Source organism: Stegodyphus dumicola, chromosome X1 (genome assembly GCF_044657685.1).
Source record: "Stegodyphus dumicola isolate Sdum_Otavi_A_Nest chromosome X1, ASM4465768v1".
Classification (NCBI taxonomy): Eukaryota; Metazoa; Arthropoda; class Arachnida; order Araneae; family Eresidae; genus Stegodyphus; species Stegodyphus dumicola.
In genome coordinates, this window is record NC_140780.1 from 93,704,119 (window position 1) to 93,721,344 (window position 17,226).

General features: G+C 32.2%; 1 protein-coding gene across 1 annotated transcript in view; it reads left to right on the plus strand.

The window, feature by feature from the left end:
• Positions 1–15,839, plus strand: part of LOC118185230 (xylulose kinase-like) — a 104,123-nt gene extending 88,284 nt beyond the window's left edge. Inside the window, exons 13-15 of the mRNA XM_035355057.2 lie at positions 10,675–10,762; positions 11,473–11,561; positions 11,644–15,839. Of these exons, the coding sequence (XP_035210948.2) occupies positions 10,675–10,762; positions 11,473–11,561; positions 11,644–11,730 (264 nt within the window). The 3' untranslated portion in view covers positions 11,731–15,839. The remainder of the gene's footprint in view (positions 1–10,674; positions 10,763–11,472; positions 11,562–11,643) is intronic.
• Positions 15,840–17,226: the final 1,387 nt, after the last annotated feature.

The window sequence follows — 17,226 nt, forward strand, 5'->3', positions numbered from 1 at the left end:
TTGATCCTATGCAGCTTTTAAAAAGTACTTCCTCTGTCCTATAATAATACTAGCAAGTGAATGTTTAAATATATTGTAGCCCAAAATTGCGAAACCTTCAATCAAAATCAATGTTTCATGACATCTGTCATTTGTTTCAACTCATCTTTCAGTTTTTTGGTTAACCTAATTATTATGAATTTTAACCATTTTTTAAATTTCATCTGGTGTTTAAAATCGTTTTATTTCAGTTGAATATAAACCCATTGTAAAAGTAAGAGGAAAAAAAGAGAGAGTTTTCTTGCAAAGATCAAGCTGTAATTGTCTGGTTCTTGATGCATCAAATGAAAAACGAAAAACTGCAGAAAGATGGTTACATTAGCTGCAAAGCTTTGAGTGCAACCAAATGACTCAAGAAATCCGTGCTTCCGAAAATAATTGTTAAGATTAATCTTATGCTAATGTTGGTTCTTTTAAGAAATAAAAGTGTAGATGTAAAGGCAAAGATTATGGGAAAAAACTTGAAAAACTTAGACATATTCCTCTTAACAGAAGAGGCACCACAGAAGTAGTAAACATTGCCTTGGATAATATTTCTCCCAAAATACTGGCTAATACTTTTCTGTCACTTCAACAAGTTATGCCAAAAGCAACAAAGAATGATTGCTCATGCACACAGGAAAAGCAAAGCCTACATGTATCTTACCTACAAATTTAAAATGCCGTAAAGAAATTATTGAAAAATACGGAAACTATCTGAACACACAAAATAAAAATTAGGAGTATATTTATAATTTATTAATCTAGTTTTTTGATAAATGTTGGTAGATGTTGCATTCTATACTTATTTTCTTTTGCTATTAATTATTATTGGATGAAATTAAATTCATCAATTGTTGCTGTTGTTATGGTGCAGAGGGAGTATGTAAGTTGAAATGATTCCACTAGCTGTATAAGCACCCACCAAAATCTGATATGATTAAAACGCAAACTAACTATATATATACATAAGACTATACATATATAACTGCATATACTAGCTCTCTCTCTCTCTATATATATATACAGTACAAAGTCCCAGATCCGGATGTCCAATATCCGTAATGATCTAAAATCCAGACATCAAAGAAAAACATTTTAGAAAAATATTTTTTTATATGCTTTATACATTGCGCATTTTATCCCCCTCTCTGCGCATAATCTAGTTTTTTGATAAATGTTGGTAGATGTTGCATGCATTCTATACTTATTTTCTTTTGATATTATTATTATTGGATGAAATTAAATTCATCAATTGTTGCTGTTGTTATGGTGCAGAGGGAGCATGTAAGTTGAAGTGATTCCACTAGCTGTATAAGCACCCACCAAAATCTGATAAGATTAAAACCCAAACTATATATACATAAAACTATACATATATAACTGCGTATGCTAGCTCTCTCTCTCTATATATACAGTACAAAGTCCCATATCCGAATGTCCAATATCCGGAATGATCTAAAATCCAGACATCAAAGAAAAATATTTTTGAAAAATATTTTTTTGTATGCTTTATACATGCGCATTTTATCCCCCCTCTGCGCATAATAAAACATCTGGAGAGTCCGATTCATAATTTCACTTCATCACTTGTTATTGAAGAAACAATAATTTTAGTATAAATTTGTATAATCAATAATTTGGCTCTGTAGATGAGTATCTGCTTGGAATACATCTCAAAGTGAAACATTATACATAGATACATCGTTGATTTTACACATACTATTCTTTTAAATCCCTGACGCCAATCTGGCGAATCATTATTTATTATATTTTGCTTTCTTCACCGCATGTTTATTAACACATGACAACTTGAGTAATGAGTCATGTAGCAATACCTAAACAATTTTTTTATGTTAGTAATTGAATAATAAAGAGTATGATAACCTTTTATGTTGGCATTACGCTTGGTGATGATTACAGATTTAAATGCACTAAGAAATGTTGAGGAAAAATTTTTAAAATTTTTTTTTCCATATGCTAAAAGAAAATAGTTTTTCATAGGCCAAAAGATTAAATTTAGTGCTATTTGAATTAAGAATAACAGATTTGTTATGTACATAAACCCTGAACCAGCGCCAGTGCTCATATGACCGCACCGGGCGGCAGAATGTTGGGAAAACAAAGGGAGATGCTTGGTAGCAGAATTTAGGACCCATAAAAACTGCATCAGGCAGTAAGATGTCTAGCACCGGCCATCAATAAGACTTAAGTATATGTGGAAATTTATTTATTCAGTACTCAAATAAGCATTTGCAAGAAATAGACATAAGTATGATAAATAACTAAACTAATACAATTCAGGCTTAATTATCTCCATTGCTTGATAGAAGCAAGATAAAATTTAACGGAACAACTTGTCTTTAGCTGCCAATTTTATGATACATAGCCAAACATGTATAGCGAACGACAGCTAATTTTATGATCATAGCCACGAATTTTAAAAGTTTTTGGATATCGCAAACCAAAGATGAAATTTTCCAATTAACGGATTCTGTGAAGAAGCTGTAATAAATAAAGTTTTTCATTGTGATGACAATGCTCCTCAATCTTTAGTCAATTAATGGATAGCGAAATCTGTAGTATGGTTCTAGATCCACAAAATACCGCTACCAATAGTGAAGTAGTGACAGAGAAGTTACTGAAAACGAAAAAATTTCGATTGGCAAGTTAGTCGGGATTCTCGACACAGCAATTGCAGGACTTCAACAATGTAACTGAAGGAAAAATTATGTCTGACTACAGAATTAAAGAGAAAGTATTAGCACTAAAAAACAGAGCAACATAACAACTTACATTGAAAGAAATGTTTAATAAAGTAAACAAATAAATAGTGAGCTTGTTTTTGTAAATTTTGATAACTTTTAGATCATAAATGCTTCATTATTTCATAAATTGCAATTTCATATTTTTAATTTAATAATTTCTACATACTGTCTTACTAGATTTAAAATGATGATCTAATTTCCAGAAAAATTGCAAATCCAAAATCGTAAACCATAAAATAAAACCATAAAATGGGAGCAGGAATGGGTTTAAAGCAAGCTGGATAACATCTGTAACAGTCAAACTGGAATGGGTTGTACCCCTTTGAGTCGACCCCTCAGGGGCTCACTTTTGTAAGTATGGATGTGGCAATTCTGAGGTACCCTATCCCTTCAGGGGATCATCTTCTTGGTGAGACAGGTGTCATGATCCTGGAACCCCAGTGATCTCTTCAGTCTCCTCTCCTCTGACCTGAAGCATTTTTTCTTGCCTTCTCCCTTGTGATTTTCCTCTTAGGAGTTTGGGGCTCGTCATCAGATGCTATTTCAGCTCTTGTATTTAGCTTCAAGTGGCAAGAAAACTGCCTATGTGTTTGCCGTGCATGGAGAACCATGCAGCTGGAAAGGAGGGTCCTGGTACTTGAGGGCCGAGGTACTGTCGCCAACATACTGCTTTGGCCTCTGCTTCAGCTAAACGGGAGGCAATATGTCATCCTCATGGGTGTCAAATGGCTGGTCACTAGTCCTTGTGTCAGTGGCTTGAGGATAAGCTCTCGGGAGTACCTGCTTTCGTGAAAGCTGACTGTGGGGTTTCAGTTTGCATATAGGTATGGCTAGCCCTAACACAAGTTTCTGTGTTCTCTTGTTGGGCGGGGTAGTCGGACCTGAATCTTTTCTTTTTCAAACATGGCTTAATCAAATTTAAACACTTCAACTGAACATAATTATGCATCCAAAAAAGCGAAAACAAGTGAAAATGCCAATGTTAGTTTACCCAATAATTAACCTCGTTTTATAGCCATAAACAACTGTACCGGGCAGCTTAAAAGTATGTCACCATTTCTGTTTCAAAAATATATACAGTCATGTGCAGGAGAACCAAAAAACATAAAATGACTGCGTTCTGGAGACCTATTAATTAAAACTGTTTCTTCCATCCAATCTACAGCTCTTCTTGGCTTAACCAAATTTGGGGGTGTGGAAGTCTGTGCCTCAGCGCATAAGACAATGAATTATTGCTGAGGAGTGATTTCAAAGAGTGGTCTTTGTAGAGACATTAGGTATTTTTTGGAAGCAGGCAAGATGAAAAATTAGAAATGCCTTTGCACCGAATCGAATCAAGGACCTCTGAAATACTGGACCAGCATGCAGAACCATTACACCACGAAGGCACGCTAGGAAAGAGGGAGAAATGCTTATATCTTCTTTGTGTCAGATGAGGAATTTGTCTCTGAACTCTCACATCAGAATGTGTGTGCTGCTAAGCAAATCAAGATACATAAAGAAGGTCAGCTGATTGATAGAAAGCACATCATCCTGACCTTCAACACACCTGATTTGCCAAAGAATATAAAGGGCCAGTTACGGTGTCCTTACTGTAAGACCTTATATTCCAAACCCAATGTTGTGCTACCAGTGTCAGCGTTTTGGCGATTCGAAATTATCCTGTTGTGGTAGCCCTACATGTGCTCGATGCTCTGTAGAGGGCCATGACAGTGAAAACTGCATTGCTGAGCCACTGTGTGTAAACTACAATAGAAACCACACCGCATTTTCTAGATCCTGCCCCCAAAGTGGAAAGCTGAGAAGCAAGTTCAGGTCGTCAAGGTAATGCAAAAGATTTCTTATCCGGAAGCTAGAAAAATAGTGTCAAACATGCAGCCAGAACAAAATATATCATATGCAAAAGGTGTTAAAAGCACTAAATCAACAGCCATCCAAACAGATATCACTATGCAGAAAAAGCTCCGCTAGTAGAGACACCAAAAATTATGATCATTCCCAAGAATATAAAAGATACTAAAGAAACAATAAATATGAAAACGGTACAAAAAATCAGAAAATAAACCAAATAAAATATGAAGAAACCAGAGCACCAGCTGTACTGAAAACCTGAGCTCTAAAGGCATGGATTCCGAGATGGATGTAGAGGGCGGAATGGAAATTGCAAGATAACTCCCATGTCTGACAAAAAAGCAGCACAGATGAAATAAACAGTCATTAATGGCTACCATTATCTCTTGGAACTGTTGTGGTTTCAACAAAAATCTTGTTCATATAAAAGAACTAATTACAGTACATCTCCTTTCTGCTTTGCAGCTCAAGAAACCTTAGTTAAAACCGTAACAACAGCTGAAGCTTTGGAGATATTGTTTTATCAGAAAAGAACAGCCAGTTAATGAACGTGTTAGTGGAGGTGCAGGTCTACTCACCTCACTTGATTATCCCTCAAGCATTTTCCCTCTTTCAAGGTCCAAGTTGTTGCTGTGCGGGTTAGTACATGAAGGTTAATTTCATTTTGTTCAATATACCTTCGTCCCAGCGAATGCCATTCAGCAGCAGGACTTAAATAATTTAATTGAGCAGCTCCCTGTCCCCTTCATTCTCCATTCATTTCTTCTCCCTTCATGGTGATTTCAGTGGTCACAATCCTCTTTGAGGAAGTACGGACAGAAACTCACGTGGTAGGCAAATTGAAGAAGTGATCAATGACCATTGTGTTTGCCTCCTTAATAATGAAGAGCATACTTACTTTCACCAGCCTGCTAGGACCTTTCACAGCATTGACCTTGCTATTTGTTCACCATCTCTGCTTCCATTTTTCAAGTTCAATGTCGGAAATTATCTATTTATTTATTTTTATAACTTTTGCAGATAAAAGGTAAACCTTATTTCTAGACTTGCAGGTTTCATTCTGGGGAAAACGGATTGGGATCTTTTTTTCTTTTGTGCAGACTTTTCAGAAGAAATGATGAACAACATACCTGTATCTAATGCAATGGAAACTGTTGCTGAGGTCATTATTCAGGCAGCAAACTGCTTTATTCCCCTCTTTCAACAAGGTTACAAAAATGCCCCAAACCATGGTGGAACCGACAGTGCCAAGAGACTCTTAAGACTGCAAAGAAGAGCTTGGGGAAAGTTTCACCGGTATCCTACATTGTTCAATCTAATAGCCTTCTAAAAAGTCAAAGCAATTGCACAAAGAGAAGACAGAGCCAGAAGGACTCTTGGGTATCCTATGTGTCAACCATCACATCCTCTACATTAAGTAAACGAGTGGGGGAAAGAGTAAGGAAAGAAACTGGAATGTACAATAACCACCTACTTTCCATCTTGGAAAAAGATGGCTGAATAAGAAGCAGCATAGAAGAAATTCCAAATACAAGTGGTGAGAAGCAGTTGAGAGCTGCAGTCTCTGGCAGCAGCAGTTATCCACAAGCATTACTTTGTGTCTAGCTACACTCTGAGAAACTTTCAATTGTGTTCAACTTTAAGTCATATAATGTGGATTTTACCGTGTTTGAGCTAAAAAGAGCCCTCATGAAGACATATGGATCTAGTCCAGGTGGTCCTGATGCAATTACGTATGACATGATAAAGCATCTTTTCTATAATTCATTAAATGTCCTTTTTAGTCTGTTCCATGGAGTGTGGAAAGAGAACATCATCCCCAGTACATGGAAGAAAGCTATCGTTATACCTATTGCTAAGCCAGGTAAGGACCAAAGAAATCCCTCAAATTACTGGCCAATCGCACTTACATGTTGCATTTGCATATTATTAGAGAAAATGTTAAAACACTGCCTTGTCTACTATCTGGAGAAAAACAGTATATCTCTGCCTATCAGAATGGTTTCCGAAAGGGCAGGTCAACAGTATACAATTTGCTTCATTTACAAACATCTATTCGCCAAGCTTTTGTAAGAAGAAGGAAAAAAAAAAAAAAAACTTGGTTTCAATATTTTTTGATGTGAAGAAGGCATATGACAGGACCTGGAGATATGGTATTCTCCGGGATCTGTATGATTGTAGCTTGCTTGGTAACATGCTAATTTTCATCTTTAATTTTTTGAAGGCTAGGACTTTCCGAGTGAGACTTGGTTCTGTATTATCCAAGGTCTTTTATCAGGAAGAGGGTGTGCCTCAAGGTAGTGTTTTAAGTGTAACATTGCTTAGCTTAAAAATAAATTCTGTTTTAAAAGAACGTCCTCCTTCTGTTTCTGGTAAAATGTATGTTGATGACCTCCAAATAAGTTGTCAAGCAGTGGACATGAGCTATATAGAGAGACAATTGCAGATTGCAATTAATAGAATCATGAGCTGGTCAAATCAACATGGATTCACCTTTTCAAGCCAGAAGATTATTTGTTTACATTTCTGCAGAAAGCAGAATTCGCATCCTGATCCTGAACTGTATATTCATGGGTCATTGATTCCTGTTTATTTAGAAGTAAAATTCCTAGGAATGATATTCGATTGTAAATTGACCTTCCTTCCCCATGTACTATATTTGAGGAAGAAATGGTTCAAAACATTAAGTCTTCTTAAAGTCATGCCAAATACATCTTGGGGTGCAGATTGTTGCGCTATGCTATATATTTACAGGAGTCTCATCTGTACTAAATTGGACTATGGCTCAGTGCTTTATGCAGCACAGCCTTCTATGTTATTGAAACTAGACCCTAGTCATCACCAGGCTTTGAGGACATGTTCTGGAGCATTTAGAACATCTATTGAAAGTTTGTGGACAATTTTGAACCGTCCCTCCGTTTAAGGCGTGACCAGTTGTTTCTCTGCCATATTTCAATATACAGTCACAATCATCCTTTTGAGATCACTTTACAGAATCGCATGTTTGATCGCCTATTTGAAGCATGATCATCCTGCATGCCTTATTTCTCCACAAGAGTTCAATCACTGATTGATGAGTTTGGGTTATCCAATATAAATGCGCAGTCTGTAAAGCACTTTGATATCCTGCCTTGGGAGAATGCACAAATACAACTCCTTGATGTTTTTCACCAATTCCAGGATAAAAAAATCCAAATGATATCATCTACAATCAGCTTTTCCTTGAGCACAAGCAAAAATACAACTGTTATACCCCAATATATACACACGGACAGTTCAAAAGCAGCCAATCATGTTGGAGCTTCCCTTGTGATAGGAAATCACAGGGAGGGTAGATGCTTGCATAAGGCTTGCTCAGTACTAACATCTGAATTAACAGCCCTGTATTGTGCCCTATTTTACGTATCTACCTGCACCAGAAAAAGTTCATATCTATACTCTTATTGTGCACTGAAAGCCTTAGAATCATATTCAGACACTCACAGCCCAGTAACTGTGGATGTTTTTAAGCTAAATTTGAACTTGTGGATGTGAGGATATTAGATTTTGTATTGTTGAGTACCCGGACACGTGGGGATAAAAGGGAACAAGCTGGCAGACATCTCGGCTAAATCTGCTCTTGATATGTGTAGCCAGCTTGTCCCATTCAGAGACATCTGCAAGGTCATCAAGAGGAAAGGGCTAAATAAGTAGCAACTGCTATGGAATCTACAATCCAACAACAAACTAAAAACTGTAAAACCTCTGGTTTAATATTGGAATGTGACTAGAAGCCAAAAGGAGGAGGTTCATTTTAACACGTCTTAGAATAGGTCACTGTCGAACTACACATGGTTAGTTTGTAAACCCTAAGAGTGAACCTACTTGCTGAAAGTGCAAAGCTATTTTATCAGTTCATCATATTTTAGTTGACTGCCTCTGTTTTAAGGAACTTCGTGTTAAATACTTTAATAGCTATTATGTACTTCTTCACCGTTTGATCAGGAAAGAGGTGAATGCTAACCTATTTTCATATCTAAAAGAGATTGAATTTTATCATTTAATTTGATCTTTGTAGTTTTTATTAATGTCCCAAATATTTTAATGTTTTTATCTTATGTGTTTTTACTCTTCATGCTTTATATTTCAAGTTTCATTCTGTTAATTAGTCATTTCGTTGTCATCATGAACATGTTTTAATACTGGTTTTATCTTTCATCTGTATATATTTAAAATTTAACCATTCATCTGGCGCATTATAACCTTAAGGTTATGCGCTATGAAACTCGCAAACGTTTAAACCCTGTAAGTCGATGAAATTCTGTTTATTAGCCCGAAAGGGACATTAATCCCAAATGGGATATTATAGTCTTGAAACGGCATTTTGCTCTGAATCACTTTTTAAATTGTTGCTACCAAATAGTATCGTCCTGTATTATATTTAAAGAAATTAAATAATGAAGAATCTGCATGAAAGTATGCATGTTTCTTGTACTATGAAAAAACAGTACCTAGAGTCATCAAATTTTGAATAATGTAGTTTTCCATCCGAACATGGGATCTGGAAGCCTGAGTTTTGAATTTCGAATTTGTTTTGTTATTTATTTCATATTTTGTAAAACTTTCACAATTTTTTTATTAACAAACTGAACAATTTTAAAATAAGCCAAAATAAGCATTGGCAACACTGTACGAAAACACCTTTTTATCTCTAGGGTGCGAGACTGTGTTTATCAGAAATTCTAAAAATATTCTGTTTTTAAATATTTTGTGATTTTGATGCTGAATCGAATTTAACATGGTGTAAGCATCAAGAACATTATATATAATAAATAAAGACACAAAGCGTTAATAATTATAAGACAAGAAGAAAGTTTTGTAAGACATCTTAGTAAGAAAACTGAACATTGGTATGACAAACTGAGAAAAGACTGGTGGGGGAAAAACAGAAAAATGCATGCCAACACTTTAAAGCTTCATAAATATATTTGCTATACTGTTTTTTAAACTTTTGTAATTGTGCTGTTGAATTATACACTTATTATTATGCTGTTAAATTGCATATTGCTATTTCTTCACACTTACACCAAATAAGTAAATGCAAAGAAAATTATACTTAATAATAAAGCTAAAAAGACAAAAATCAGGGAAGTTTAGTTGGAGTGAGTTTAATAGTGGACTGCGAGCCCAGCAAGAGCGCAAAAAACCTGAACAAACCCTTTTGGGTGACCTGAAACCTTTCAGTTTTTTTTTTTTTAATTAAAATTGGGCACATAGCTGTTAAGTTAGCTAGACTTCTTCAAAGTTTGCCAACAATATTGGTTAATTTTTATTTAATGAAGTGTGGCAAAACTAAAAAAAAACTGTCTGCCTAAAGGGAGAGGACTTTATAAGGAAATTGGCTGGTATTCACATTACACTTAAAATAGGTATGTTTAATATGTAAGTACCGAAAATCTGTTTGCATTTTTAAAATAATGAATTTCCTTCATATATCTGTTTGCCCTTTGGTATAAGCTATTAAATCAGTATATATTGACAAAATATGTATTTGCATTATATATATATGCTTTCCATATTTTGATTAGGAGAACTGATCATTAGAGAGTTTAAAAATCTGCATTTTGATGTTTCAGAGCATTGCAAAATACACTTGCATCATCAAATATCATTATTGATGATACTTAACTGCCTATCTGCTATGATTAAGCAATGATTATCTGCAATGATAATTTTCTTATCATCATGTATTTTCGAATTAGTGAAATCATTTTTAATTCTTCTCTTCCTGAAGTATTTCATTTTGTATGTGGAGTTTTATTCCTGTTATAGGAATGAATTTCTTTCCTACATTTTTCATCAGTTTGACTGTCATTTTTTGGTCATGACTTAAAAGCTATTTTGGAAGAGCATGTTGTGTGTAATTTCTTATATAAGTTTTGCATGTAATTTATTTACGATTTTGTTTTCTTTATTGAGTCATTTGCAGTTTCCAATGGCAGAATCTGTAACTTTGCAGCATAATTATTTAACAAACTGACTGTCTATTCTGTTTCAGGTTTTAGCTGATGTATTCAATATGCCAGTGTATGTCTTAGAGTTTGCAAATTCAGCATGTTTGGGAGCTGCTCTGAGAGCAAAACATGGTAATATTTGAAATTTTTTGTATTTTAAATTAATAATTGATTTGTGAAACTGGAAATTTTCTTGAAGAGATGTTAGTGTATTTTTTATATTGTGAATGTTCTGTTTTTCAAGTTGAAGACAACTTGGGAAGAGAAAAGAAAGAGAGTTTTAACATATTTTGAAACTGTGTTTTGGTACAGTTTATTGAATTTTTATAAGTCTTTAAATAAAGCTTCCTGCAAATGAAATACTCTAGAGGTGTTTTCCAGTCCAGGACATGAAAAATCAACTATTTTCTCACTAAGATTAAAAACCGTGATCTCCCAGTTACTAAATTAATATGTTAACTGCCTACCCCCACAAAAGCATGCACAAAGGAAATGCAATAGTATTTCCGTTCTCTGTCATTTAAAGGAATGAGACTCACTTTAACAAATTCAGGTAACAACAAATTATTATCAACTTCAGTTTTAGTTTGGGAGCCATTGTGGAGATTACTAGGATTTTTTAAACCAAGATGCATGAAAAATTAACTGTGCCCTTGCTGGGACTCAAACCACAGATCTTTTCAATCCCTAGCGGGGCATGCTAACCACTTAAATTGCAAAAGCTTGTATGTGTGAGGGAATGTATTAATGCCTTACTTCTTAAACATTAACATTCTAAATTAATTATTGGCAGCTTTAATATTTTTGCTGTTATAGTGATTTTATTATATTTTATTAATTAGGACTTCTTGGAGACTTTCCTTTCCAAAATATGTTTGTTGAACCTTTGGGTTTACATCTAAGTTGCAGTCCAGCAAAAGATGCTGCACAGGTGAAGTAATTTTGCTATTGAATTTTTTATTAATTTGTATATTTATATTATGTTACGAATTATGTTGTATTATTTTCAATAGGTATATGGACCAATGCTTACACGATTCAGAATGATTCAAGGAAAGTTACAGAAAAGGCATGCGCCATTTGGTTTTGATGAAATTTAGAATTTATAACCAGAATATGTTCCTGAGTACCATTGTGAATAATTTAGTGTTCCATTGTGAATGTACTATTGTACTGTTCCAGTGTGAATAATTTATCTTGTGTTACTTAATAAATGTGCAACTGTTTAATAGAAGGGTGAATGATTCCTTACCTAAGCAGATTTCTTAACTGTACTTTACAAGAAAAAAAAAAGTTCTGCACTGTGATTTTCAATGGAAATTTAATGCATTGCATCCTGCCAGTAGATGAAATTATCCATACAGTTATTTCACTAATTTGAAACAGTCTGCATTATCTGAAACTTTAGTAATTTCAAGTTAATGTATGTGTTTTCTAACCCATCACACTATTCGTAAGTTTTATATGTTGGTCCTGTGCCTTCCATAGTCTAAATTATATTGGATATTCTTCTTCTTTTTCTTTCTTTTTTTTTAAAGCAGATATAAATTAAAAGATTCCATTAATATTCATCATATCTCAATCTAAATTTTTAGATGAAATTTCAAGCATGATGCCTATGCCAATATGATTTATAGTTTGTTTCTTAAAAATATAATTGAATGCAAAGATTGACTGTTTCTTCATTGGTATATGTCTATATACATTATGTCCACAAAAGTTTACCGTTCTTTATTTTGGCCGGCCAAACAACAAATGTTTTGGGCAGTGCAATTAAGTGCTAATTGTTTAATGTATTTTAAAATGCAAATTTTATGTTTAAAGTAAGTAACATTTGTCATAACACAACACATATCTATGATGTAGCCATGAAATTATATCTGAAAGTGTTGAGGAAGTTATGCTGTTAACAATATTTAAAATTGTGGTATTAGTCATAGATATAAATATATATTAAAAATAGGAGGAATATACACTAAGATATTGGAATATATATAAATTTATGAAAAAGAGCTTATTTTCACTATTGTAGCATATATGCTAAATGTGTGTTTTTAGATGTAAATTTTACCTGTATATTGTTTATTTGAATCAAAATATCAATAATTTTACTAGAGAAAACAAACAGATAACTGTGTCATTCCATATTTATGAATATGTTTGTAAGTAAAATTATATAATAATTATAATTGCTTTCAAAATGTCTTTTTCTATCATTAAAAAGTTATTAGTTCTTATATTGAATTTTATATTTTTGAGGCATTCGAAATTTAAGGAAGTTTCTATGTTAAACAAAAGCATTCTAGATGAGATACAGACTTTGTTGTTGCCAGTATATTCAAATTTTTGACTCTTGTGCAGGTTATACCCATAAAAAATTCTTTTGAGGAAAATTTAGTCTCTTTTCTGAAATAGAGATAGTCAAATATATCACTCTATCGAGAAAAATTTTGATGAGCAAATGTTGTATATAATAAATTGAATACATTTGATCCAACATAAGGATTTGCAATAATTATTATTTATGCTATTTTGTGCCAAATTACTAACTCAAGTTCTTAAGAATTAATAGCATCAAAGCATCAATGTTACAAGCATGACAATTTGATAAACTCAATTGAAGGGAGAAACATTTAAAAATAGTGGGATATATATCCACTATTTATAATACATATACATACACATATATGAAAATACATTGCCATGCCTTTGGATCCACTATTTCATTATCCATGAATGATTGTGATGTAGGGGAAAAGATTTTTAAGAATTGTAGACATATGGCATTTATACCAGAGAGAACTGGTTCTAATAAAATAAAATCTTCCAGATCAGACATACCCAGCAGTGTCATCACACAGTAATCGTGACAATAATAAACATTCATATGTGATTCAGGCTGATATTGCATTTCTTCCCTAGTGATCAAGAAAACGTAATTAGTTATTTGCCTTATCATTCTTTGAAACTATATGCTATGTTGTAAAGTATATTTCATTACATTTCTGACCTAAATTCGTTCAAATATCAGAATTTCTTACTTTCATACATGCTAAAATAGAAAATGCATTGTTAAAATTCAGTACTCAGTATTTCTATACTATTGGTTAATTTGATGTTGATAATATCTTAATCTGCATAATTAATTAATTTATCATATTCGTTCTCGCCATTAGAATTTTACGTTATATGTAGTATTAGCTATTTTACATAATTTTATAGTCACGATAGTTCTTCAAACATATTACATGCAGGCACTTAGGCATTGCTGTGATATTTTATAGTTGTGATACTATTTTATTATAGTACATATACAGTATCTACAGAAGTCCTTACGCAACTTTTATTTTGCAACCATTGGTCTCATGGATATATGCTTCAATTATAAAAATATTTTAAATGCCGCAAATATTCACGTTTTCTCCATTTTTTAATTTTAGAAAACAAATTGTTTAAAAGCTCCAAAATCTTAGTTTTTTTATACAGATCCCAGTCCTAATATTTATAGTGAGGAAAATTTATACTCCTTATTAAAACAATACGAAAAGTGTGACACCCATCTAAAAAGAACTGACTGAAATAGTTAAATTTAAAGCTAGATATTATATTCAGGGGGTCACACATAAACTGAAGAACAAAATGTAACATGTTAGTTAAGAAAAAAATTTCCATGGTTATAGGTGTTGAGAATTTTAATGAAGATTGTTGTGAAAAGCATCGATTGATATGAATTTTTTAGAAAGGTGATCAGACAAAATTCCATGTTGTAGAAAGCACTTGTAGATTTAGGTATTGGCAAATAATCAAATCATAATGTAATTTGCATAAATTGAAATTATTTCTAGTTTAATCATTTTTTGTGTATTAGATATGATTCTAAAATAATGAAACTTCACAAGAATATTATAACATATTTTTAGCCTATGATAAATTATAAATTACTTATATAAAAATTCCTTTGGTATTACCAGCTATTGTAAAATTATAAATTAAAGAATGTAATTATTAGTAAGTCACAAAGGGATGTCACTGAAGTTTATTAAATGGAAATAAAAACAACCTTGTGTTATCCTAATCTATTTTTTAATTGACCCCTCAAGTAGGACGGTAACTTCGTTTTTCTGGTGCTGTAAAATCCATGAAAACTGCAAAATTTGAAATTAAATACCCCGTCAACTTTTGTCACATAGAAACCAAAGATTTTCTGTTTTATTTCTTATAATGACTACAAAATTTCATTAAATATAACTATAGGGACCATTAGAACATATAAAAAGATGAAATTTCAGATTTTTTTTTTTTTTACAAAATATACTTCTTAAATTAAAATATGTTGAAATAAAAAGCTTTGTGTCATTTTTAAACAATATTGTAATTGGAAGTGTACATCTAGCACCAATGGTTGGAAAAATAATGGCCGTGTGAGGACTTTGTGGACACAATGTGCGTGTATATATATATATATATATATATATATATATATATATATATATATAGCTGTTTCATATAATATATAATGCAGTTGAAGCAGTATTAACTGCATATATAATATGAAAGAGCACTTTGACATTTTTATCATGAATTTTCTTATAGATGTGATAATCATTTGTTTTCTTTTTAATACCATTGTTTTATGGTGGGAAACCCTTAACATAAAATAACAAATTTGAAAAATACATTTCTGTCGCATGTTTCTCTCCATTCTCAGCAAGTGTAACAGTTAAATTTGCAACTGTATTTTAAGTACTTAAGTATTTTGCTTTTATGCCATATGCATTTTTATCATTTGTGACATTGTTTAGTGTAAGTACTAATTAGGAAACATTAGTTCTGCAATACAATAATATTTAAGTACTCAACTGTATTCATTTTTCTTATATTTAATGTTTAGAAATGCTTTTTTAATATATTTGTTACAATTTATTATTTTTATTTTGAAATATGTATATTTTCTTTTTGTTCTGTTTTTAAGTTTGCTGTGCCAAGTTACTTTTTACTGATTGGCAATACTTAATGAATATGTGACCAATATGTATCTGTTTATACATTGTGTATGCATTCTTTGCTTAAAATATATATATATATATATTGTGTGTGTGTATGTAAGTCTTAACAGCTGAGAAATATTTTGAATAACTTTTTGGATGTGTTTGATTTAAAAATATTATGTAAGCAATATTAAAATAAATTATTTTTTGTAATTTGTTAACTGTTTTTAGTGTTTATTTTTGTAATTTTGCATCAAAAAGTTCTAATTCATTTCAAGATAGCAATGAATAATCAAAATTCAAACATTGTAATGAACTGAAAAGTTATAAATTAAGATGCAATTGGTAATTATTGAAATCTAAAGCACAGGTAGTCAGAAAATGTATTTTTGGAAGCTAAATTCTTAGGCCTTTGTTGGTATTCATTTTACATACTTAAAGCAAAGCATTACCTCAGTAATGAATGCTCTTTGATATACTTGGTGAAATAACTAAAGTTTTCAAACTCATTGCAGAATACACTTTTATGGAATTCATTCTTGAGCTGATTGCATGTAAAATAGTAAGGAAATAGAGTTTTTATTTAAAATTCTGAAGGGAAAAAACTGAAGATGATAAACTTTAAATTTAAAAAAAAATGGTGAGAAGTGAATTCACTTCGTATCCACTAAATATGTTCTTTTTGGGACTGTGGGATATTTTTAACTTGTTGAAGTAAGCCTGCAACATGCAAATATATCATCATATAATTTTGCGTTATTTCATTCTTTGAAATATAAGATTTTTGTTCATTCTCTTTTTTTATTTTTATGAATGACAATGAATAAATACATTCTTTTGTATATGAATTTCAATTATTTAAGGAAAATACAGACAAGTTAATAAAAAGTACCAATACATTTTATATAAAATATTAGGGGAAGACATAACATCACTAAACTCTTCTAATTCATGCCTGTTGTTATTTTGGAGGCTGAAAGGGCTGGCCGTAACATTTTTTTGTGTTTTACCATAAGAAAGTTCTTCGTGAAGGTATCTCAAGACAGCCAGCCTTAACTCCTTTTCCTTGGCTTTGTTATTAGAAGTAAACACACCTGTAATAATAAGAATAATAAATAAACATTTCTGCTTGTTTGACTGTTCACTTAACAGTTTGATGTTTTTATGAGGTTGACATTTCCTGATGTTATTTTTGTTAGCATACCATCACAGAACATCTGAAAATTCCTTTGCTGGTTGTCATATAGTTAGGTGTTTTAACTGTTATCAAGGTCTGAAATTTTAGGTGCATAAAGAAGAAAAAGTGAAAAAATATATTCTCAGATGACATTTTATGTATACATTTTTAATTTTAAGCACTAAAATCAAATGTTAAGACAAGTCTATAATTATATATTCAGTACTATGAAGACTGCATATCGAGAGAAAGCGTTATCCGCAAAGATAGTAATTTTGTTGGGTTACTTAGATAACTGGATCGCAACACCTGCTCCTAGACTTAATGCATAGGCAGTTTTATCTCAATAGTAACCTTCAGATTTTCCAGTGTAAACATCAAAATCGTAACAAATGCCTGATTGTCAACACCGGGCACACATTTTTAAACCC